This window comes from Siniperca chuatsi, linkage group LG7, assembly GCF_020085105.1.
Source record: "Siniperca chuatsi isolate FFG_IHB_CAS linkage group LG7, ASM2008510v1, whole genome shotgun sequence".
Taxonomy (NCBI): Eukaryota; Metazoa; Chordata; class Actinopteri; order Centrarchiformes; family Sinipercidae; genus Siniperca; species Siniperca chuatsi.
This window is the reverse complement of record NC_058048.1, coordinates 10,845,315-10,870,132: the sequence shown is the minus strand read 5'-3', so window position 1 is coordinate 10,870,132 and position 24,818 is coordinate 10,845,315. Positions and strand designations below refer to the sequence as shown.

Genomic DNA, 24,818 nt, shown 5'->3' with positions numbered 1-24,818 from the left:
GGCCCCTGCGACTGTTATACTATTATATATTATATCATTAGATAATTATTACGCATGCATTAATATAAAAGCAGGATTTTAAATTTGATTTGTAGTTGGTTGAGGTGGAGCAAATTGTTAACTATTTTGTATAGGACTGCAACTAATGATTATTTTCATTATGGATTAATACATTTTCTGTCAATCAACTAATTGATTAGTCGTTTCAGCTGTACTTATACGTAGGCTATCGTTGTATTGTTGTTATTGTATATACTGTTGGGTAGTTTAAGTTATGCAAAACAAAATATTTTGCAAGCTCTTTGTATGTTTTGTATGCAAAACTCTTAATTTGTAAAGTAACTAAAGCTGTCAGATAAATGTAGTGGAGTAAAAAGTACAATATTCCCCTCTGGAAGGTAATAGTAGTAGTATAAAGTGAATGAAAAGAAAAGATAAATGGTAAATGGACTGTACTTATATAGCGCCTTTCTAGTCTCTCTGACTACTCAAAGCTCTGCAACTACAAACTACAAAAGACTAAAGTACAAGTACCTCAAAATTGTACCTTAGTACAGTACTTACTAAATAAATTGCCTGGTTACATTCCACCACTGCAGCTGTCCTAACCTATAGGATATCCAATAAGTACTATAAAGATTAAACATACCAAAAACCTTTCAGTAATGGTGCCTTTCCCCCCACCCCTAGAGGACTGGTTCGATAATTTCACAAAACTGATAAAGCAAATTTAACAATCATCAGATTGGTAAAGCAATCATTACGTATGACGTCACGTGCAGAACTCGCGACCTTGATCGGTGAAGTGGGGGGCGGCCGTTTGATTACTGCGTTCTGTGTAATTGTTTAATTTCTGTTTACATTTTTTACACCTGGAGTTGGAGTCGTGTCAGTACCTGGTGTTACACTCAAATAATGCTAATGTTGCTATCCCACAGGCTAACGTTCACTTTTGTCTTTTGTTGAAAGTGCTCCTCCCCACCCCCTTTTTCCTGTGTTACTCCGCTGTGGCGGAAGTAAGTCGTATCGCTGAGGCCTCATCCTTCCAATGGCGACTGCAAACAGGCTGAATAGAAAGCGGGAGCAACCGTGGAGGGGGTCAGAGCTGTGTAACCGAAATTAAATAAATATATCCTATTCTCTGTAGTCATAAAGTTAGCCTAAAATTTGTTTCACCTCTCCAAATCACGGCCGATTCAATGGCCAAAAATCGGAACATTTCGCTCGAGTCGGGTAAGCCGCAGAAGTAAACCCAATTGATAGCTTCATTTACAACGATATCGCTCGTGCTAATTGATATCCCAACTGCTTTTTCTCACGCTTAATGTCCTCACTGTTCAATTTCAGAGCTCTATTACTTGATTTCTCGTTTTCTAACAACGGGTCCATGTCGGAGAGCGGCTGAGGTGAGCTGGCGTGCCTTGACTAGCACAGTGTGTTGTATCTCAAAATAGTTGAATAGCTAGTTGATAATAGAGTTAATAGAGGCAATCTAATCTGAATCGCCTCTTTTAATCCACCGCAGGTCCTGGCGAGCGAACTAGAGGAATATCAGGTGTGTATCCCTGCTGCCTCTGCTGCTTGTTAACTGCTAGCTGCTATCCGTCGGTGTTGTCTGAGTCTGGGCATAAAACTTGTCTCACTCAGTCGACTTTTTAATACGTCTCACTCGTTTGACATCACCCGGTTTTTTACTATCTTAATGTGTACCTACTGGTGTTTCTGTGGTGACTCCGCTTTACCAAACTCTGTTTTCGACAGCTCTTACCCAGGAGATTGGACTGGCTGGGAAACGAGCACCCGAGAACATATGAAGATGTGGTGAGATTTAACTTCACATATGTTAAATTCATTGTCGCCGGTTGTTATTGTCTTGTGACAGGGGGACTCTGTGTCCATGCTCTGTTCTTGTTTACGGTCTTTGTTCTTTTCCCTGCTGGGCTACTGTTGGATTTCCTTGAGTTGGGATGATTGTCAAGGTCACAACTCGCTCCCACCGACTTAATTTTTGAGTGAACTGTGGTTTGGTCGCTCAGAGAACGATATTTGGACAGAGGGTTTAATATTATTTAGCCCCGACTGTTGTACTGCAGATAGGGTGGGTAGTTAGGCTTTCTGTGACGAGACGGCTCCACTGGCCAATCAGGGGCCGACATGCGCTGTCTCTGCGTTATTTTGCATGTGACCTGCGCTGTGATTGGTCCATAAAAAGAAAAAATAATATACATAAGAAGCCACGCCTCTCGGACTAGGAGTTGAGAAGCGCATGAAACCACCAACTACCCTGTCAGACTTTACTCTGACAAAACTGTTTAGGCAGGCTGCGGATCCTGGAAAAGTCTTAAAAACGTATAATATGACATTACATACAACTAAAAGCCACTCTGTAATACATATTTATTTAAATATTTATTTGCATGAAATCAACTTTACTGGACTGTTTTTATTTTACACTGTATGTGAGAAGTGTTTTAAAAATGATAACAATCTAAGCATTTTCATATTTAACTTAAATCTTGCCGACAGAATCCTACATTAGGTAAAATAACTAACAACTATTTTCATTATTGATTAATCTGTTTATTTATTTTTCTGATTTGTTTAGTCTACAATAATATCAGAAAATGGTGAAATGTGACAATCACAAGTTCTGACAGCCCAAGGTCAAATTGCTTATCTTGTTTGATCAACAGTCTAAAACCCAAACATATTCATTTTACAATGATATGAAACAAAGAAGAGCAGCAAATCTTTACATTTAAGATGGACGTTTGGCATTTTAATCTCATAATAAACTATCAAAATTGTTGTTGATTCATCAATGCTCTGTATTCGGTGTCATGTACTACTCTGTCATTGCCTTGACAGGTTGCAGCTAACAGACATATTGCACCAGACCATTTGCTACAGATATGTAAGCAGATTGGACCAATTCTTGACAAAGAGGTGCCATCATGTGTCCCAGGTGTACACTCTCTCCTGGGGTCTGGAAAGCAGTCAATGCTTAGGACCGCAAAAGGTACACATCTTCAAAGCGTATTCCTGGAGACAGAAATTTATAATAAGCTTTTTTCTCCATACTGTCTAGTATGTAGTGGGAATTTATAAATGCCTCTTACACTAATAAATATAGAGTTTTACATAATATAAAGGTTTGAATAGTTTCTTGATCCTTTTCCCACAAACAGCTGGTAATCTGCTGAATCAGTTCTGTGAGCTTTTCGTTTTGTTTTTCAGACTGCGACAGTGTGCGGTCTAAAGCTTCATCATATGCAGCCCTTCACAGGGGCAGACCACCAGAGAGGCCTTTGAACTGCAAGAAACCTCCACACCTAGGTAGGTCCGGCCTCAATGAAAAATATTCCACTTTTACGTGTTTTTAAAAAATGAAATGGACAAATGGATGTGCTGGGAATTGGTAAATGTACTTGGCATGGTATTGCTTGGCAGTGTTTTCTCTCCCCACTAACCATGCATGTGACGTGCGTGCTGACAAGTAATTTAATAATTGGGTAATGTGCACATTTAAAAGTCTGAAGAATTCAAATCTTCATTCAACCCTAACAGACTTAAAACTTATATGCTGTACACACTGTGTAATTCACTGTGTATTCCTCTTTTCCCTGACTGCCCAAATGTTAGTAGAAGGCATTCTGTCAGGTTATTGTTGACAAATATCGGTTAGGTGCTCTGCCATGACTTAGCCAGATTGGTCGCCTTGAAGTGATGCGGTCTCTTACATCGCAGTGTTAGTTGTTATTAACATCTCAATTATATTGATCATAAGTCATCATTTCATCTAGAGGTTTGCGTGGAATTATTATTTTTTCAATACTTTACCCACTCGATTATTCAGGATTTCCGATGATTTGAGGCCTTTATCTCCTGCACACTGCTGCAAAGATTCATGTCACGCCTGTTTGCAACCTGTCCTTCCTCAGGAAAAATGATACACATGTAGGCCTTTTGGATTTTTTGTTTATTTAAAGAAATGCTATTGAAGTTACTCAACAAGACATGCACTGCAAATAGGCCTCATTAAATGCTTAAAACAACTTCATTTTGAGGCAGTGAGAACTTAAAGCAGATAAAAACCTTATGGGTGGTGGTCTTGTTTCTCTGGTATTTTGTCGTTTCCCATAGCAGCAGATATAAACCAGATGCATTAGACTTAAGGACGGCAGTGATTGTTATTGTTTACAGCTCACATTTGAATTGGGGATGGCAGTTTTGTTTCATGCTGTTTACGTTTAAATCAAATGTATGAAACTGACACAATAACTATACAAAGAGATAAAGCAAGTTAGTGAGAGGGACAAACTACAACCTAACCTTATGTGGTGCTATTTTTAGAGGCATAAGGTTTGTTCGAAGATGATGCACTTACAACAGCGTCTTGCTCATATATTTAATTTCATTCCGTGCTGATAATGCCCCTCCACTCCTGCCCACATTAAAGTAAATATATCTCTCGCCCACTGTATTTGTGTTGTTCGCAGTCCTGTTGCAGCCCTGTAATTACATCACTATATTCTGATGATTGGCCATCTTATCATCAACAGTGAAGATCCTTCGAGGGAGAGAGCTGACAGGAGCACAACGCTTCAGCTCCATCAATCCTGTCAGCAACTATGAGCGCATGCGACTGCATAGGCGGATTCTGGGGCATCTGTCTGCAGTGTACTGTATCGCATTTGATCGCACCGGTCTCAGGATCTTCACAGTAAGATGGAACTTGTCAACACATTCCCCTACTCAGAAATATACTCCTATTTAATGTGCTGTGTAATTTTGCTTTTACTCTTTCAAAACACTGATTAGCACAGTGGGAAAACACAGCATTTTTAAAACAGCACATTCATGAATTTGACTCTCAGCTTACTGTGACTGTACATGCTTAATATTGTTATGATCAGATCCAAGTTGCTTATGTCATAGGAGAGTCTTCAAGTGCTAGGCCACCATCTTAACTTTGTCCCCCAGACGTGTCTAAAGTAGAATATTAAAGTAGAAGTTGATATTTTTCTTTGTCAGGGCTCGGATGACTGTTTGGTGAAGATTTGGTCTTCGTTTGATGGAAGGCTTCATTCGACGTTGCGAGGACACTCTGCAGAGATCACAGACTTGGCGGTTAATTATGAGAACACCCTAATTGCCGCTGGAAGCTGTGACAAGACCATCCGCGTATGGTGCCTTCGTACCTGTGCTCCCGTGGCTGTGCTGCAGGGGCACAGTGGATCCATTACCTCCCTACAGGTAAAGGGATCTTTGTCGTGATAATATGCTGGCTTGTTAGAAACAGGGCTGTCATGTGTTTTAAAAGACTAATAAGAGCAGGTTCCTTTTTCTATACAAAAGTAATTTATCATTTGAATGAGATAAATGTCATCCCCTTACTCTGGGCATGCTAAATTGTAGCAAAAAATCAAGCAATTGTAGATCTTTTTCTGCTATCAAAGCAGAGGATTCATGAATCATGAGTCAATTTGCCTGACCTGTGAACATTTTGTGTTTTCAGTTCTCACCGTTTGCCAAGGGCTCAAAACGTTACATGCTGTCCACTGGAACTGATGCTACTGTCTGCTTCTGGCAGTGGGACGTCAACAACATCAACTTTAGGTGAGTGCTGCTTTAAATAACCGTTTAAATATGTTTAAAATGGTGACATTCACAAGTATTCAGTTGTAGTACTTAAAAAAATATGTGATCAAATTAATAAACCAAATATTACATGTTTTTGGAATATTATTTACTATGAAACAATAATATTCATATGTGTATGTTTCTCACATGTGTTTCATGTGGCCACATATGAGGAAATGTAATTTTTTTCAAAGCTCTAATAAAGGAGCAAAAGATTAAGAAGTGTATTATGGATTTTGATGAAACATTCACTTTGCTGATATTTGAACAAAACTTAGTTTGTTTTGTTTGTATATCAGTTGAACTGACAAGGCTATTAGCAAACAGTTTAACATGCTAATCTGTAGGCTGTTATGTAAATGGGAGATGGAAATGACAGCTCTTCCTATGGAAATCAGCAGTAGGCCTACAGCAAGCGCTCAAAGATCAGCCAAACTGAGTTGACAGTTTTTTTCTGTCCCAACACTGGCAACTTCATTGGTAATACAGCCCCTTAATGTATCTGCATTCTGCTTTTCTCTGAATTTGCAAGCATTTAGTTGTATAGCAAGCAACCAGCTGAAAGTATAAAACAATTAAACTAATAAGATATAAAGAGAGACTTGGGGCGCCCCGGTAGCTCATGTATCAAGGCTGAGTTCTTACCGCAGTGGTCTGGGTTTGAGTCCGGCCCGGGCCCTTGTCATCCCCTATCTCCCCTGCATTTTCTGAAATGCAAAAAAAAAACATTTAAAAAAACAAAACAAAAAAAGAGAGAGAGAGACTTGAATTAAAAGTATGTGGATGAGCCTTATCTGACAAAAAAAATGTTAACTCTGCATCTTACCTGACTGTAATCACATTTGTCATGCTGAAGTTGAAATGCCGGTTAGTTTAGATGAAACTTTAATTGAATTGTTTTGTTGAAGGATGGGCCAAGCAGTAAACACTTGATATAGAGGTCAGAACAGGTACTACTGTAAATTAAACAGCTGGGTGCCAATGGGCATGTACAGGCAAATGAGGTTGGGCTTACAAATGTGGCTAAGATTTTCAGTGATGTGGGCAAATGGTCAAGACAATTCTTTAAAACCTTTAAAGACCCCCTACAACCAAATATTGTTGGGTTTAAAAAAATGAAGAACACAATACAGACACATAAACCCTGTTCCAATTTTACTATGCACTTTTCCTGTTTTGTATAAAATCAGTAATATATTCTCTACTATCCTTCAAGTGATCGGCCACACAAATTTACGGAGCGGCCGAGGCCAGGAGTTCAGACTGTGTGCTCTTCATTCAGTCCAGGTAAATAGTCATTTTAGGTAGACGGTTATGTTGAATGTTAATGCTGTTTGTGTCGAACGAACCTGCATGTGTGCTTCATCATGTGTTTTAGCATTAAGTTCTCAGAATTATCATCTAGCTAGCATATAATTATTACAGACATACAAGTTAACTTCTCTGAATTTTGGGGGGTTTTTTTCAGGTGGGATGTTCTTAGCAACAGGAAGTACTGATGATGTCATCCGAATATATTACTTGGGAAGCGGGAGTCCAGAAAAGATATCAGAGCTCCATGAGCACACAGTGAGAACCCTCTCAAAAGCCAAACTTTGATGTGCAGCATGTTGCATAATAGAGAGCACACTGACATAAACTTTACACATTTAAACATTCAGCAATTACACAAAAGTATAATGGTTACTCTCCATGTTTCTGCTCTCTATCTAGGACAAAGTCGATAGCATCCAATTTTGCCACTCAGGTGAAAGGTATAGTAAAATCATTGTGCTTAATCACCGTTGATTTTTCATAGTAGCTATAGTGAATTAAATGTAACAGTGTATACAGTGATGGTGCAAGGTGTTTGTTGCCGTCCTGTCTCAGGTTTGTGAGTGGAAGTCGAGATGGAACAGCGCGGATCTGGAAGCTCCATCTGCGGCAGCAGTGGAGGTGCATCTTGCTCAACATGTCTGCCACTCTTCCAGGGTAAGGAGCGCTTCGCTGTTGTACACCAGTGTGTGGATGTGGCGATGAGTGAAGTCTTTCTGTAGATTCCTTAGATGTGTCCTCTGCATTTGTGTCTTTCTCGAGAAGAAATGATGAGACAAGGATGTACACTGTATAAGCAACAGGATATGCAAGAACCATTCGCTGTAAAAAAGTATCTGGAAGATTTGCTAAATTAAGTGCTGGCTCAAAGAGCTGTCAGAGCATGTACAAGTAAACCAGGTGTTCATGTCAGATGAGGAACTAATTTACACAAATGTTTTATTTTTTCACTTGTCAGATTGTGTAAGTCTTAGCACAGCCCTCTCATTTGATGGCAAAGCAGTTGTTAACGGGTCGTGAAGACTTTACATCACTTCCAGCTAAGGACTGAAAGATGTTGGATTTTCATATTAGATATTGTAAAATACTATATTTCTCTATAAACTGTGGTTTTAAATGTATATAACAATAATAATAATAATAATAATAATAATATATCTTTAAAATGTATTATTAGAATTAAGTACCCTGGCTTGATATTTATTTTGTCTGACAAGATGTGTATATCTCCATTGACCTTGTTACTGAATTGTACGTTAATAACAATGTCAGCGTGATCTGCCTGCTAAAACAACATGAGACTAGCTACAGTACATTTTATCTGAGATGAGGCATATTACTGGGGAGTAGCAGAAGGAAAAGGTTAGACATTTCTTCCTTTTGCTGTATTAATCTGCAAGTTGACCTAACTTTGTACTCCCTGTTTACCACCAGACAGTCAAGCTTGATGAACACATGGTGGCTGAATTTGGGTTCTCCTACATTGTAGCTTTCTAGCAAAACATTCTTCTGGACTGTTTGTTCAGTGTCAAACTTGGAATGACTCCAAACATTCAGGGCTTATTTTCACTCTCATTTTCACTGTCATTCATACAGAATTCATACATACAGAATGCCAATTCTACCAATACAGTACATCACTGAAATATAAACATCAGTTTACCTCTACTTTCAGCTATTTTTCTGGGGGGGGGGGGGATGCAAGAAATTAGCATACACCACCCAGAGCTTGTCTGTCAGCCCTGAAAGGAACTATAAAGGAGCCTCACTGGCAGTTTCTTTAATTGGCTCATCTGCCAAAGGCATTTTCACATTGTCACTGCCTTTCACAAGTAACGTTTAATGACTAAAGTAATTAACATTTTTCATAGCTATGTTATCTCACCAGAATGTGGTACTGTGTGTTAAGTTAATATCACATAGGTTTAGTTATTTTTGTATAGCTGAGGAAGTCACACTTGGATCACACAAAATGCACCCAGTCTGTTAAATACTAGAGATTTCCATTTTCTGATAAATATGCTGGATTTCTTTATGGCACAAAATGGGAAGAGTGCTGTAGGGTTTGTTTTGTTTTTCTACATAAGTGAAGCTACCGACTTGTTTATCTTCTTCAGCCAAGTGAAAGAGAAAAGAATGATGCTGTGTAAGGGAAACAGGTATCAACATGCATATTACGACAGGAAACAAAGGGAAAACGTGGGCTTCATTTCTATACAGCATCATAATACAGCATCTACAAGCTACCAGTTATTTTATTGTCATTTGTGTTCTGTAATTAATCAACTGTATCACTATTAGACAGTACATTTAAGAGGTGCAACATGTAGTATGTGTATTTTCTAATTTGATGGGGTTTTTTTTCTCTCAGTGCTGAAACAATGAGTGAAGAGGAAAGCTACTTCAAACCCAAAGTCACCATGGTAGCGTGGGATCGCCATGATAATACAGTCATCACGGCTGTTAACAACCATCTCCTCAAAGTGTGGAACTCCTACACAGGACAGCTGCTACATATCCTTAAAGTAACTGTGCACAATGTTTTGTTTCTCTTAGTAAAATATAGAACACTGTTGATATCACAACCACCTAATTTAACATCCACAAATGGACTAATTTTAAAACCGAAGACTAACCTGAACGTTGTTTTCAGGGCCATGAGGCTGAGGTGTTTGTCCTGGAACCGCACCCTTTTGACCCCAGGATCATCCTGTCTGCCGGCCATGATGGGAATGTCTTCATATGGGATCTGTTGCGAGGGTCAAACACACAGCACTACTTCAACATGGTACACTGACACTCAGCACTATCAGAACACATGGCATTTGCATGATGGTAAACACAATAGTTCTGCAACACAGACACACCATGATATACAACGCCATGACAAACACAGCAATAAGCAACATGGTAACAAAACAGACTTAGTTTAGTATGTATTTGTCTGTGTGGCTTAGTTTACCTGAGGCTCCACACAATGTGCCTTCCAGTGTTTTTCATCTTGTAAAGGTCTCTCATTTCTCCTGAATCTACCACTTCATCATTTACTGTCCTTTTTTAAGATTTTTATCTATTTGTGTGCTGTTCGACGAGTCTGACGGCCTAATTATTATGTACTTTTGTTCTCTCTGCACAAAGTAGTTTTTTAATTTAAAATCTACTTTTGAGGTCCTACAGGATCTGAAGGAAAAGACGATGCAAGGACAACGAAGTATTGAAAACCTAAAAAAAAAAAAAGGAAAAACTTTTGGGCTATTGTTAAAAACTCTGCCTTTGTGCCGAGTTTGTCTCCCCGCTAACGAGTTTCTGTACCTGGGGTGATTTTGTGTTTCTCATCCAGATTGAGGGCCAGGGTCATGGAGCCGTTTTCGACTGCAAATTCACCCCCGATGGCCAGCGTTTCGCTTGCACAGACTCCCATGGCCATCTGCTCATCTTTGGTTTCGGCAGTTCCAAGCCGTATGAGAAGGCAAGGATAAGTCTGACATGCACATTTAAATCTTTACACAAACAGTTCATTATTGTTGCTGGGTGAAAACCACAGTTGTGTCATTTTTAGGGATAATTTTTTGCACTAAATACACACTAATCCATTTTACAGATTACAAAATGTTATAGCCCTTGAATTTTAACACTTTTAAATCACCCTCTATAGTATGAAAATGTAACCTTGGGCATCCAAAAATAAGTGTGTGCCTCTGAATAATCCCACATCTTAAACCACCTCTTTCTCCTGGTCTCCACACAGCTTCCGGACCAGGTGTTCTTCCACACCGACTACCGACCGCTGATACGGGACACCAACGGCTTTGTGCTGGATGAACAGACACAGCAGGCGCCCCATCTCATGCCCCCGCCCTTCTTGGTGGACGTAGATGGAAACCCCCACCCACCAAGGTAGACACAACCTTCTTTCAGTTAAACAGCAGCAATACAGCCTTCTATCATTAACTATGGGTTCAATTGTGGCAAGTTCTCGATGCCCAAGGCCACTATGAAAAACAATACTAAGTAGAGTAGCGCAGTTAAATTCTTTGATTTTGATCTTCAGTTGATTTTCTCTAGCTTTACAGTCACATTGTCCCTGTTGTACATCTAATCTTTATATGTATAATTCATAGCAGGGTCAGTGTTAGTTTGATTTAAAGTTAGTAATGTTCAGTGAGCTGTGTTCTATTTAAAACATATCTTGATGGACTTGGCAATGTTTTTCAAATGTCTTTACATGATTTATAGGTACCAACGTCTTGTCCCAGGACGGGAGAACATTGCTGCTGAACACCTGGTTCCTCAGCTAGGATACGTAGCCACCAGTAAGAATCGAACTAACCACACGCAGGCCTTAATTTGACCATAATTAGCTCATTGTAAATTCTACAGAGGAATATATAGTTTTTGATATATAAAGCACAAATCCACTTTCACTGCTTTATCAGCCAACTAGATTTAAGTGAACCATATCTTTCCTGCTACAGTGTCTTGACAAGCTTGATCATTTTCTAACTAGCCCACCAGTGTGAACCTCTTCTACCATCCCACTCATGCTCTGGGTCTCCCTGTTTGATGACATCTTTAGGTGATGGCGAGGTGGTGGAGCAGGTGATCAGCCAGCAGACTGCAGAGCATGAGGAAGTTGCAGTAAGACGCAGCAGCCTTCTGGACGAGGCCATCCGACATCTCCAGGAGCAACAGGACCGGCAGACCCAGCCTGGGAATGAGGCAGCGCCAGGTGCTGTACCAGGACCAGAAGGGCAAGCTGAGGCACAAGGCCCATCCTTAGCACCGGCACCAAGCACTCCACGCAGAGGTATCAATACACCACCAGTGTTGTATTGGTTTGCTTTAGCTGACATATTGATCCGGTGAGCTGTTGAAGGCTAGCTGTGTGATTATTTTTTATTCCTTGGGTTGTTTTTTTTAAAGCTTCACACTGTATCCTGAAAATACCAGTCAATCATTTACTGAAAGATAATATTTGATATTTTTCCTTCATTACAGTGTCTGTGAACGATAGAGCAGATGTGCAGTCACCCCCTAATGTGGGTCTGCGCCGCAGCGGACAGGTGGAGGGTGTCCGGCAGATGCACCAGAATGCTCCTCGCAGCCAGATGGCCACCGAGAGAGACCTGCAGGCCTGGAGACGCAGGGTGGTGGTGCCTGAACTGGCACCCAGCAGCTATGGGTAGAGATCGGAGCAATATTAGCTTTACCATCCACAGCTGAGGACATGGGATGTGTGTGACTGAAACTGTCTGTGCTCTTTGTGGAGCTTTATTATTTTTTTCTAAGGTGACACTGTTTACACAAAGCACTATTGATTATTTTTGTAATATTTTACCATGGCATAAATGGAAATGGATCCTACTCCCATTTTAGATACGTACCCATCAAGCAACAGAGTGTGGTTTACATAGCTAATGAGATTTTACACACTTCTTTTGCTCTAAAGTTTGTTACGGTTGCTCTTAAACAATTTCCATAATTTTTAAAAATGTTTAGGGACCAGGAGGACATTCGAACAGCCAAAGGAGATGAGGAGGTGGCTCTATACAGTGCAAAGAAGAGGCGCATTATCTACAGCAGCTGTCGAGTAGGTTTCTTTTTCCTTCGCCAATGTAAGAAGTCTTAAATTTGAAAAATGTTTTGTGTATCCCTATTAGACCCTAGTATGTACTGTACTTCAATCAAATATTGAAACAGTTGTCAACATTTTTCTGCCTTTTGTTTTTCTTTGTTCACAACTATTTCTGTACAAATCTTTGCACTGCTGTTGAGTCAGTCCCATCTGTCCCTTCAGGATGATTCAGATGATGAGCCTTCCACTGCAAAGCGAACGCACGGCCGCAGTGATGCGCAGGAATTCATCGACTTGTCATGTGAAGAGGGAGAGGAGACTGCAAGCTCAGAGGTACACACTGAGGTATCACATTCTCCACTCTCCTGTGACTTTGGTAAAAGTGTCATTTACAAGCACCTGAGGTCTTTTGGGGGGATTTTAAGCAATTTTTTATTTTGAATCTGTTCAGGACAATGAATTGGATGGCAGTGAACTGGAATCCTCCAATGATGAAGAGTGGAATAGTGACAGCTCAAGGTATAAAGTTTTCTATCCTATTGGGGAGTCATTCTTAGAATTTGTTTGAACTTGTTTAGAGTACCAGATAAAAGGGTTTTTCTGAATCACAAAAATTATGATATAGACAGAAAAGTATTGACTTTAATGTTAAAACTCTGTGTTACTCCTTTGTGTTGTCTTAGGTGGCAATCCCCACCCATCTGGTACCCCAAGCAGGTTAAAACAAGTTATTTGATTAAGTTTTTGTATTGCCTGTTTTCATATATGTAACTTAAAATTGTAATCATAACTGCTTTTGATCTGACAGCCACACGTCCAGCGAGTACTCTGACTGGACGGCAGACGCTGGTATCAACCTGCAGCCCTCCACTCCCTTGTCGTCAAGGAAAAGAGTGCAGCGCCGACTCAGCAGCTCTGAAGAGGAGGAGGAAGAGAATGAGGAAGACGAGGAGAAGCAGCAGAGTGACGAGGAGGAAAAACCTGGGAAGAAAAGCAAAGAGAATGCCAAGAAAGTAAAGAACAAGTCACCCAGGGTGAGTTGTTAAACACAGTGCATACAGTATATCCTGCTGCACTCATGAGATACTAATCCTCATGTGTCACTGTCTGAATCTAAAGCAGAGTCCGGGCAATAATTAACCAGTTAAGATTCTATCATTGAGGAGATATATAATGATGAATTTTGAAAATATTTAAAAACAGTTTCACATTTATTCGCTTAACATTTTACATCTTGGTGCTCCAATCAGCGTCCAAAGGCCAGACCATCCATCAACAGAGAAGTGTCCAATGAGTTCAGACCCTCACCATGGATCACTGATGTCATTCCAAGGAAGTCTCCTTTTGTTCCCCAAATGGGCGATGAGGTGTGTACATTAGACATCAGTGTAGGCACTTTACTGGACCATGAGAAAACATTTCTTTAGTTAGTTTGTTTAGATTTTTGTATTTAACCTTTTAGCAGGATGCTCTTTATGCCAACAATTACTTAAAAACTTTTCCTCAAGAGCAGTTAGGTCACTGCCTTCGCAGAACAGAGAAACAGAAGTAAAGAGAATGTAAAAAGAATCTAAAACATTAGAAATGAACCAAATGAGAGTTCTTGTATAAAAAAAACCCATTGTGCTGACAATTTTAACATGTCAGGCAGGCTGCAAAAAGATTGGGGAATAATTTATTTAAATGTTATAAATATTGACAGTATGGAATGTTCTTAACTATATAGCCACTGTATAGATGTATGATATTTTTGTCAAATCATGGGAATCAAGATCATCATCCTATTTGTCATCACATAGAAAAGTAACTTTCTAAGCTCTGACTCACTCTGCGTCTGTCAGGTGATCTACTTTCGGCAGGGACACGAGGCCTACGTTGAGGCAGTGAGCCGGAATGAACTGTATCCCATCAACTTAGACAAACAGCCCTGGAAGAAAATGGAGCTGCGGGTAAGACTAAAACAAATAAGAAGATAATAAAATATTCTTGGTAGAAGAGTTTGAAAAAATATACAAAATTCCTGTTTATTTTCTAAACTGAACCCATTATTTTTATGTTGTAAATGTTTTTCAAAGTTGTTAATCAAAATGAAAATTTTATGGAAATCCTGCTGTATATTTCCTAGGACCAAGAGTTTGTGAAGATCACTGGGATCAAATATGAAGTCTGCCCTCCAACACTTTGCTGTCTGAAGCTGACTCTCATTGACCACGGCACTGGCAAAATCACAGACAAGTCGTTTTCTGTCAAGTAAGCAGCTCAGTTTCATTAAAGATGGGGTGTGCGATTCTGGAGAAATCCAATACCATTACAAATAATACCATGATATAGAACGACACAGCAAGTAATATAATTAACGTTAGCTAGATTGTGAGTTAGCTTAGCTAGGTTGTGGGTTAGCAAACTGTCGCTACAGTTGCTGCTGCAAAGCTAACAGCCAGAGAGGACGAGACTGTTTCCCAGAGCCAGCATACCAGCTCCAGACAGCGATACTCACAACTCTCCTGCTACTATAGCTAACATCACAACAACAGCATATCTTGGCAAACTAGAACTTAAGATGAATGTTTGTGGGCAAGTCATTTAACGTTACATGACACATAAATCATGGCTGGAATGTGAGCCAGGGCTGTGTACAAACACTGGAGTTTTTTCAGGGCACACACTGAACGGACAGCTAGTGAACCGTGATACCTGATAAGATATTCGCTGAATTTGACAGAGACGTGTATTGGATTAGAATCACACACCCCACCTTTATCTGGCTCTCTGTTGAAACATTTGCATTTCTTACTCCATTAGTAACCCAACACGAAGGTGGCATTTACCTGAGTGTTGGGTTACTTTATTTGAACTGAATGTACATACAGTATATGAAGATTATGATTCCAAAATGAGGTATATATTATATGGAAATAATAATGCCTACATTTGAGTATTGGGTTGCTGTTATGATTAGGACAATAAACTCTCTGCTTACAAAATTTAGAGGACAAACATCTGTTTTTGGATGTGACATGCTGGCTGAATTTCTGGTACTGTAGTTTGTTTTATGAAATGGATGTGTATTTGTCAGTATAATTCAGCATCAGTTTCCCACAGTCTTGAATTTTTATTGTACTTCCCCATTAAAGTGACACTTGCTTTCCTACAGGTATCACGACATGCCAGATGTGATAGATTTCCTCGTGTTGAGGCAAACCTATGACGAGGCACTCCGTAGAAACTGGCAACCAAGTAAGTTTGCACACCTTGTTAGACTTGTTTTGAGGCCAAGTAACATCCTCCATGTATCTGTTTCATTAATTTTAAATACATAAATCTACTCAGAAGAAAGGTGCCCCCTGGAAGTGAATTTAATAACAAACTAACAAGCACTCTTGTGGGGACTGCTACTCTACTGTGAGGAATCTTTTTTTTATTTTTTTATTTTTTATTTCTGCGTTGCTACTTCTTAGTTCAGGTGCTGATAAATGACGTTTTGTTGTTTACATACATCCTGTTTCAAATTATTCATCAGTGCAGCCTTTTACACTAAATAGATACTGTGGATTTTTCCTACCTCTCTTAAATTTCTTAACATCTTCTCCTTTACAGACGACAGGTTCCGCTCAGTGATAGACGATGCCTGGTGGTTTGGGACCATCGTCTGTCAGGAGCCCTACCAGCCAGAATACCCTGACAGTCTCTTCCAGTGCTTCAAAGTCAGGTGGGAAAATGCACATTGTTGTCATTAGAGGGCGTCTGGAGATACTGTGGTTGTGGCTCCAGCATCAATACCAAATATTAGCTAGTTTCTAGGACACACTGCTTTTGATACTGTCACTATTTGAAGCAAAGTTTGGACACTGTATGCCTCGCCAGCCAGCAGTGAGTGAAGTGAAATTTGTGACTTTTGGATTGTCTGCCTCTCGAGACTGCCACAATGGCAACCAGGAGTAAATACAAATCCAAGCTACACTTTCTTTCCTAAAACTGTATTTGACGTTAGATGTTACATGTTTATTTTTTAGTATATTTACATGTACTTTTACAGTCTACAGTAATTGGTTAGTCAGGTCTAGGCTGTCTGTCCCCTAGTGGTCATTAAGAGGCATGACAGTTTTCATCATCATGTCTATGACACTGTGTTCTTGTAATGACTAACATTCTGTATGTATTACTAGTTGTTGTTTTTTTTAATCAAAACAAAAACATCTTTATAATGACTGTATCATATTTTTCACTAGTTAACTAGTTTAACTGAAACAAAGAAAGGTAGCACTCAGTGTTGTTGCATGTGTGATAATTGACACTTGTTTTTGTGTTTTCACCAGATGGGACAACGGGGAAATAGAGAAACTGAGTCCTTGGGATGTGGAACCTATTCCAGATGATGGTAATTAAGACTTTTCACTAGCTCATTGCTGTCACATCCTTACATAGACAGAGTACTGGGGTCTGTTCACAAAGCAGGGTTAATGGGGTTTCAGTGCATAATGAATAAGGCTGTCTCCGCTGTGCAGCTCAGCAGCCAGAGACTGAAGGAGGTGGTATCCCTGTGACACCAGATGAGATGAGTGAGCTGATGTACAAGCCTCTGCCAGGGGAGTGGGGGGAGAGGAGCAGGGATGCGGAGTGTGAACGCATCATCGCTGGCATCAACCAGCTCATCACCGTCGGTGTGTGTGCATAAATAGATGTTCTTTAACTCTTGTTTGCTCTTTCACACACTCCCTCTTTCACATGTCTGGTCACAGTGTCATTCACTCACACCAGGGTATCTATAGGTTCTTTTAACTATGAAAGAATTTCTCTGCTACAGAGATTGCAGCTCCCTTCTCTGGTCCTGTGGACTTAGTCCAGTATCCTTCCTACTGCACTGTGATCGCCTATCCCACAGACCTGGGCACCATCAGACTGCGACTCATGAACAGATTCTACAGGTCAGTCCCCATCTCTCTTTCCTCCTGCCAGCTACCTGATAATGCAGGTCAAAGGCATGGCGGTATTTGCACTCTTGACTGTTGACCTAGCTCTGTCCTTGAAATGTCTTCACCTGTTGAAATTCAAGTAACTGACGTTTTGTACGGTTTGTGAAGACACTGTATTTACTTACCTCTGGGTATCCACAGGCGCCTCTCAGCATTAATTTGGGATGCCAGGTATATTGCACATAACGCCCGCACTTTCAATGAGCCAAGGAGCAAGATTGCCCACTCCGCAAAAATCATCACAAATGTCCTCCAGAAATTTGTCAAGTACGTTTTACTTGTTGTTTGTCTAGACGAGTGTTTTTTCCAAAAAAAAAAATCTATTCTAGATCATGTGAGGATACCCAAATTACAGGCACAGTATCATTCACATAAATTGTCTTGCACACTAAGTTGACACATTTCTCCAACTTTCCCAGTAATCCAAGCTGCACAGATATCATGGAGATTTACAATGCTGTTGAAGAAATGGATGATGATGATGAGGTAAGTCTGGCTAAATTAAAACAGTTTGTCATTAATATGATGTTTGTTTGATTTATCGTGCGCTGCTGTCAAATCACTACATAATTAGTTTCACTAGAAAATAATGCAAATAATAGAAGAAGAGATTAGGTGAAGGAAATCTAAATTGCCCATAAGCAGTAACAATTGATTGTTGCTTTCCATTTTTAGTTGCGGTCACCTCCGCATTTGAAAAAGTAATTTAATTCGGTTAATGATCAGATTCAAGTAATCCAAATTTGATTTCTGCCTACAGGAAGAGGATACAGAAGCACCAGGAACATCCTCTGGACACAGACTACGTCAGGTAAATAGATAAACACAATAGATAAAATACAAGGTTACATACAAAGGACTTTGACATGATGTAAAAACAAGACAACCCAAATAAAGAATTGCCAAACACTGGTTGTTTAAATTGTGTATTAGGTCATTAGTACTGTCACTCTGAGACATATGATTAATTTGAATGAGAAAATGGAGATGAGATTTTGGTTGCAGATTGACTATTAATGATTCAAAAACAGCAGATAGCATGCGTTACATGTCACGATGATTTCCTCTTTCTCCTTGATATTTGCAGCGCTCTGTAGAGGTGGTGCCTGACAGAGACGCCTGGAAGGAACAGTGCAAGAAACTGCTCAACTACATATTTGAGTGTGAGGACTCAGAACCGTTCAGACAGCCTGTGGATCCTCAGAACTATCCAGTAAGTTAATACAAGGGGATGCCATCAACAAAATAACAGCAGCAGGTTATATTTTGAGTTGTGTGTTGCAGTGTTTTGTAAAAGATGAATTCTAAATCATGTATTGTGTGCGTGTCCAGGACTACCATGGCATCATTGATACACCAATGGACTTTAGCACAGTGAAAAGGACCCTGGGGGAAGACCGCTATGAAAACCCTATAGAGCTGTGCAAAGACACCCGGCTAATATTTGCCAACGCTAAAGCCTACACACCCAATAAACGCTCCAAGGTAGGGTAATTTAAGTTTGTGGAAGAAATGTCAGAATAATTGCTCATAATGTAAATGACATAATGGTTGGAGTTCACCTAATAAAATATCCTTTGGGTTCAAATAGTAGTAAGTAATTTAAATAGTAAGTCATTTTATGTGTATTTTGACTTCAGAGTTTATGTTGTAGCTTATCTGACTCACCTTTTCTCCTCTATCTAGATTTACAGTATGACCCTGCGGCTCTCTGCCTTCTTCGAGGAGCATATCAGAACAGTCATATCTGAGTACAAAACTGCTGTCAAGAGCAGTGATAGGCTCCGCCGCAGTCAGAGGTTCCGCAAGAAAATGCAGCAGCAGGATCATCCCACCACCACAACAAGGTCTGTTCGAGTTAGGAGTTTCCTCAGCTCATCTGCGCAAATATGGGAGGAGCATCATTCGTGCTTGAGTGAATCAATACTCGCTTGTTTTTGTTTTGTTTGTTTTTTTCTTCGAAACGAACTAATACAATAATAACAATAACAATAATCTGATTTCATTGGAAACCAGTTCAGGTGCAAGTAGTCAGAACAGATCAGAACATACAGGGTTTCAGGCGCATATGATGGCACATTTGCACATTACCTGTTCATATTAATGGCTGATGAGATTCTTCTTATTTTCTCAAGTCAAAAGAGAGCTGTTGTAAAAACTCAGGAAAAAGTGGAGTCGACGTCAGTGACCAAATCTACCTCAGCCAAAGTGTCTGTTCCTGAGAGAGCCAGGAGGAGTCAAAGCAGCAGCTCAGGTCACAGCTCCTCGGAGGACGACTCCAAAGCTGCATCATCAACACCAGGTACAAAAGAAACTTCGACTCTAGTAGGTTCTTTAACAGTAGACTTATGGTGGCTTTGTGAACAGCAGTTCCATTACATGTTCATGGTGACGATGTAGACTTGTCTCAGAACTATTATGGGAGTAGTTTGAAAACTAAAAGCTAAGGTGTGAAGATGTATACTACATTTACTTTCCCTACTTAGATACTACTCTGTAAAAACATTTAGTGCAATAACTTGTGAAGACTGATACTATAACTCACAGGTATAGACAAGTGAAGTTTTATATTTGACTTAGATAATTTGTGTTGTGGTAAATACAGCCTGTAATGTAGGAATCTATTTAAATCTTGACGTGTTCTGATTGACGTGCTCTTCTCTTTTCTGGGCCCCACAGTGGTGGAAAGAACAGGAAGTCAGGACAGCAGAGTCACTGTACATTTTTCACCTCAGGCTAAAAACACACATTTTCAGACTGTGCCTCGACACCCCATGCTAGCTTCAATCTCACATAGTCATTTTGGACAAAAGTGTCTGCCCAATGAATGTAATGTGTTTTTTTTTTTTTTTTTTTTTATTTCAGAGTCTGACAGTGAGAGTGAGCTGAGTGAGTCGGAAGAGGAGAAACGTCCAGGTTCCTCAAGGCACCATCAACTCAGACAGAAAGCAAGAGTTACAAGACGCAACTGTGCCAAGCAGAGGAAAAAAGGTGAGGAGTTTAGTATTTCCTGTTAAAATCCAGATTTCAAATGTCATGCCTCATTAAATTTCACTGAAGATATGTTGCCAGTTGCAGAGAGCGATAGTGAAGAAGACGACGAAGAGGAGGAGGAATTTGACAGTGAACGTGAAGATAGAGAGGACAGAGAGATGTCCTCCCAGTCTTCAGGTCGTCGCTACCCCAGCAGGAGTAAAAATAGCGGGAGCACACGGCTGACCAGAAACAGTGCTGGCGCAGACAGGAAGCGCACAGGTAAATGCTACTGACAACTGTCGTCAGCAAATCACAAAACCCACCAGCCAATGTGTTATTAAACATCCTTCTGCATGGCTCGTTTTCAGACGGCAGAGCAGAGGTGAACGGTCACGGCAGCAGGTCGTCTCGCAGGGAGAGACGTCACCACCAGGACTCTGACAGAGCCACGTCCCAGGGCTCTGACAGGGAAGAGGAAATCACGGTTCGCAGGTCACTCAAGAGAAAGACGGCGAGGGCAGCTGTAAATAAGATGAAACTCCTTGAAGCATCAGATGAAGACTTTGAGGAGGAGGAGGAAGAGGAGGAGGAGAAGCCAAGAAGGAGCAGCAGCCGCCTCCGCCACACAGTCCGGGTCAGCAAACGCACCGCAGTGATCCAGAGCAGCTCAGATTCTGATGAGGAGTCTTCAGCACAGGGTAGGCAAATGCTTTTCTTAGTACTTTTTATCATACAACCCTACATTTTAGCCAGCGCATTTAAATTCAGAAATAGTAGGACATGCGGGGAAAATACACAGATACATTGTTCTCAGATTTCGCGGATGTAAACACCTTTTAGGCAGCATACAAGATACATTTTTACTCAGTTCTTCCTTTCGTTTTTCTTTCTAGCCTCTCAGAAAACAAAGGAGTCAGGTGGTGAATCCAAGGATGAGGAGGATGGCAATGACAGTGATGCTTCATCCTCCTCCCAGAATCAGCAGAATGGAGACACCAGGTCCAACAAACGGAGGACATCAAGACAAGCTGCTAAGGAAAATGGTGAGAAATACCCTCATCAGTCATTTTTAGTTTTTTCTAGTGGCCACTTGCTTGGAATTGTGATGAAAGTTTCTCTTATGAGTCAGACTTGTGATGTTTTGGATTTTTCCTTTCTTCTGCAGATACTTTGTTCCATGTGAACGGACACAGTGCAAAACATCACAAGTCTGACAGCAACTCTGAGCAAGAGGAAGCTGCAGAGGAGAGTTCTGGAGAAGCTGAAGAGGAGGAGGAACAGGAGGATGTGTCTCAGAAACCCTCTAGAAGCACAGCAACCACTCCAGCCAGGAAAAAGAGGGTTACAAGTGAGGAGGAGGAAGAGGAGGAGGTAGAGGACACTGATTGCAGGACCACACGACACAAACCTCCTGTAAGCTCAGATGAAGACGACAAAGGCCGCAGGTCTCAGACACACCAAAATGGAAGAAGTGTGGAGAAAGCCATCCACAAGGACTCTAAGAAAAAGAGTAAAGTTTCACCGTCAAAAAGCCAAGATAAACAAAAATCTGCCTCAACTAATAGACTTGATGGTGCAGAATCAGAGGAACTCTGTGATTCTCCTAAGAGATCCAGCCCACGCAAGAAAATACTGAAAAAAGACGAAGGACGCAAAGTAGAAAGCAATCACTCCAGTGAGGAATTAGAGGTTGAAACAAAGTCAAAGAGGCCGATAAGAAACAAGACTAAATCTAAACGGCCTCATGGTGACACCTCAGCTTCAGAGAGTTCAGAGCAGGAATACAAACCCAAGAGGAAGTTGAGGAGGAAACACTCCACTGGCTCATCAGACGAAGAGTCGGATAATTCAGACAACACATCAAATAGACGGCTGAGTCTCCGAGCCCTACCAAAAAAGAAATACATCAGTGACAACTCTCTTTCTGAGGAAGACTCTGCTTCTGTGAGCCAGGGTAAACAGAGAAACGGTAACAAAACACCCACAGCACCTAGAGAAGACAGGAATAACAAGAGAGAGTCTAGCAGAACCTCTCCCAATGAAGCCAGGAATCAGCTGTCTTCCAAAAGAAAACGTATTTACACCTCAGATTCTGAAGATGCAGAGGAGGGTGGAGAAAAGGAGCCAGTGTCAAAAAATAATAAAAAGAGCAGGTCAGGCTCCTCAAAGCGTCCCAAAAGGGAATCCAAACAAGAGGATGGTAACAGCAACGAGGACGACACCTCTTCCCAGTCTGATTCCAGCGAGGAGGAGGAAGAGGAGGAGGAAGATATTGGTCGTTCGAGGAGCGGGAAGAAAAGCGCGAGCCAGCCAAAACACAAACGGAAGGAAAGCTACAGCAGCAGCAATCACACTTCTGACTCAGAAAGCGAGCAGTCGTCTTCGGCCTCCGAAAAGTCGTTTGCCAGCTCAGGGTCCCACAGCAGTCCAAAGAGGAGAAGTCACAGACGTTCTGGGATCGGTGAAAGGACTGCCAGCCGCCAGCTGAGGCAGCGCCGTCGCCGCTCTGCCTCAGAGGAGGAGGACAGTGACGAGTCGTACAGCAAACCGCAGCGAAAGACACGCGTTAACACCCGTAACCGGGGCAAGCGGACGGTAAGTTATCACGACAGCGAATAAAGGACGTAGCGGCTGGAACTACAGACAGAGACGGACATTAATAACTGGAGACCTTAAAGACACTTGATGGCCATGTTATGGTAGTAGCACTGGAGTCCTCGAGAGAAAATGCTGTGAATCTGTTTCATTCAGGGATATTTATATTTTCTATGAAAAACATGTTTATAGATGTAATACAAATTCAAGCATTTGAACTGCTGGTTTTCACAAGGATACAGAGCAAAACACCACCTCCCATACGGCTTGTTGTGATTTGGCCAGCAGAGTAAACATTCTGGGGAATCTTGTCAGCTTGGGTGCTATCTAATATACCTCTGTTTAATCAAGCATATTGCTGGCTTGCACTAAGATACACTGTAATGAGGTATTTCATACACTAGTTTTGCATTAGAAACTCAGGGGTCAACTAAGTTTACTGTAGTCTCAGACATGCAGTTGTTTTTTGAGCTGAGGTAAGGACAAGAAACAATTCCAGGTTGGCAGATGTCCAAGCACACTCACTGGGACAAAACGAATCCATGTTCAGAGTTTTGACTACAGCACTCCTTTGTAAATCCACACACTTAAAGCTTGACTGTATTATGAGTTGATATGAGCCAAATGAACAAATATGAATTCTTTTCCCCATACCATTTCATTTTGTTAAAATTAGTTTTGTGTTGTATTCTAGTGAATAGGTGTAAATATGTGATTGAGGATGACTGTCGGAAAGGTTTGGCGATCAGTCAGTAGCAAAACGTTAATTTAAGTTTGAGTTTCTTTATTTTTCTTTTCTTTCTTTCTTTCTTTCTTCTTTTTTTTTTTTTTTTTTTTTTTTTTTTTTACATTTAACTACATTGTCTTGCCATATGTCACAAATTGGTACCTTTTTTGCCAAGTACAAGTAACCAAAAGTACTTATCGCAAAATACTGTGATTTCTCATATTGGGAAGACCTTTTTATTGTTGTCCTGTGTTACCTACTTTCAGTATTAAATTCTTTTTCAGAGTTGACTTCAAACATTTTGCCAGTCACATGGTTTAGTTTTGTTTTTGGGGAGGTTTCTAAATACAGTTGCTTTATGACATTTTGCTTAATGTTTTTCGTACTACACCTTTTAATAACAGAATTCACAGGAAAACTATTAACGCAATGTGGTTGTGGAGTGCAATGAATGCATTATTCCTCCTATTAATAAAGACATCATTTCAAGGTGTATTCTGTGTTTGACTTAATCTTATCTATTGACATCATGAGCACAATCCGTCCGTTTATAATCCTGTAACGTGACAAATAATTTTATGTTGCAGTAGGTCTCTGAGCTGTTTTCATTTGTGTAGTTTGTCTCTCCTTACTGGACTCCTGAGAGCATCGGGTTCTCATGTCCCATCACTCACAAAAACTGAATAGTGTGGGCTAAATGCTCCAACTTAAATCCACAATTAACTTTTAAAGGAACTTGGACTATACAGTTGTTAGATTGTGTCTGTCTTGACTCAACAACAATAACAGATATGCATTAAAAAGGGACTTTATCCTGGCTTTCAGAGAGCCATTGGATTTCCACACATTGTAGTCCAAGTTCATTTTGTGTAATTAGGGTCAAAGATAGTGTATTTTCGCTACTAATGAATTTATGTCAGGATTCAAAGGAATGGTTCGCCATTTTGGGAAATATGCTTACTGGGAGAAAGCGTAGTTCCGAATATGTTCATTAAATCATTAAAATGACATTTAC

The 24,818-nt window shown here is 40.5% G+C and overlaps 1 protein-coding gene across 4 annotated transcripts; it reads left to right on the top strand.

The window, feature by feature from the left end:
* The first annotated feature begins 975 nt into the window (after positions 1–975).
* On the top strand, positions 976–24,296 carry brwd1 (bromodomain and WD repeat domain containing 1). Of its 4 annotated transcripts, none has more exons than XM_044201634.1 (44): positions 976–1,233; positions 1,348–1,406; positions 1,526–1,555; positions 1,762–1,821; positions 2,869–3,019; positions 3,238–3,336; positions 4,563–4,723; positions 5,035–5,256; positions 5,519–5,619; positions 6,860–6,930; positions 7,112–7,212; positions 7,357–7,397; positions 7,513–7,614; positions 9,329–9,482; positions 9,611–9,745; positions 10,298–10,426; positions 10,706–10,854; positions 11,194–11,270; positions 11,534–11,764; positions 11,956–12,139; positions 12,457–12,547; positions 12,755–12,877; positions 12,984–13,051; positions 13,341–13,566; positions 13,783–13,899; positions 14,374–14,481; positions 14,658–14,782; positions 15,687–15,769; positions 16,130–16,241; positions 16,849–16,910; positions 17,038–17,193; positions 17,337–17,457; positions 17,647–17,772; positions 17,925–17,991; positions 18,266–18,316; positions 18,593–18,718; positions 18,838–18,990; positions 19,192–19,352; positions 19,641–19,807; positions 20,371–20,496; positions 20,584–20,760; positions 20,850–21,179; positions 21,375–21,524; positions 21,647–24,296. In XM_044201634.1, exons 1-44 carry the CDS (start codon positions 1,200–1,202, stop codon positions 23,098–23,100), a joined length of 6,771 nt encoding a protein of 2,256 aa, XP_044057569.1. In that variant the 5' UTR covers positions 976–1,199; the 3' UTR covers positions 23,101–24,296. The 4 variants fall into 4 exon arrangements, with proteins under 4 accessions (XP_044057569.1, XP_044057571.1, XP_044057570.1 ...); XM_044201635.1 differs by having other exon boundaries at positions 978–1,233; positions 12,755–12,865; positions 20,578–20,760; XM_044201633.1 differs by having other exon boundaries at positions 978–1,233; positions 20,578–20,760.
* Positions 24,297–24,818: the final 522 nt, after the last annotated feature.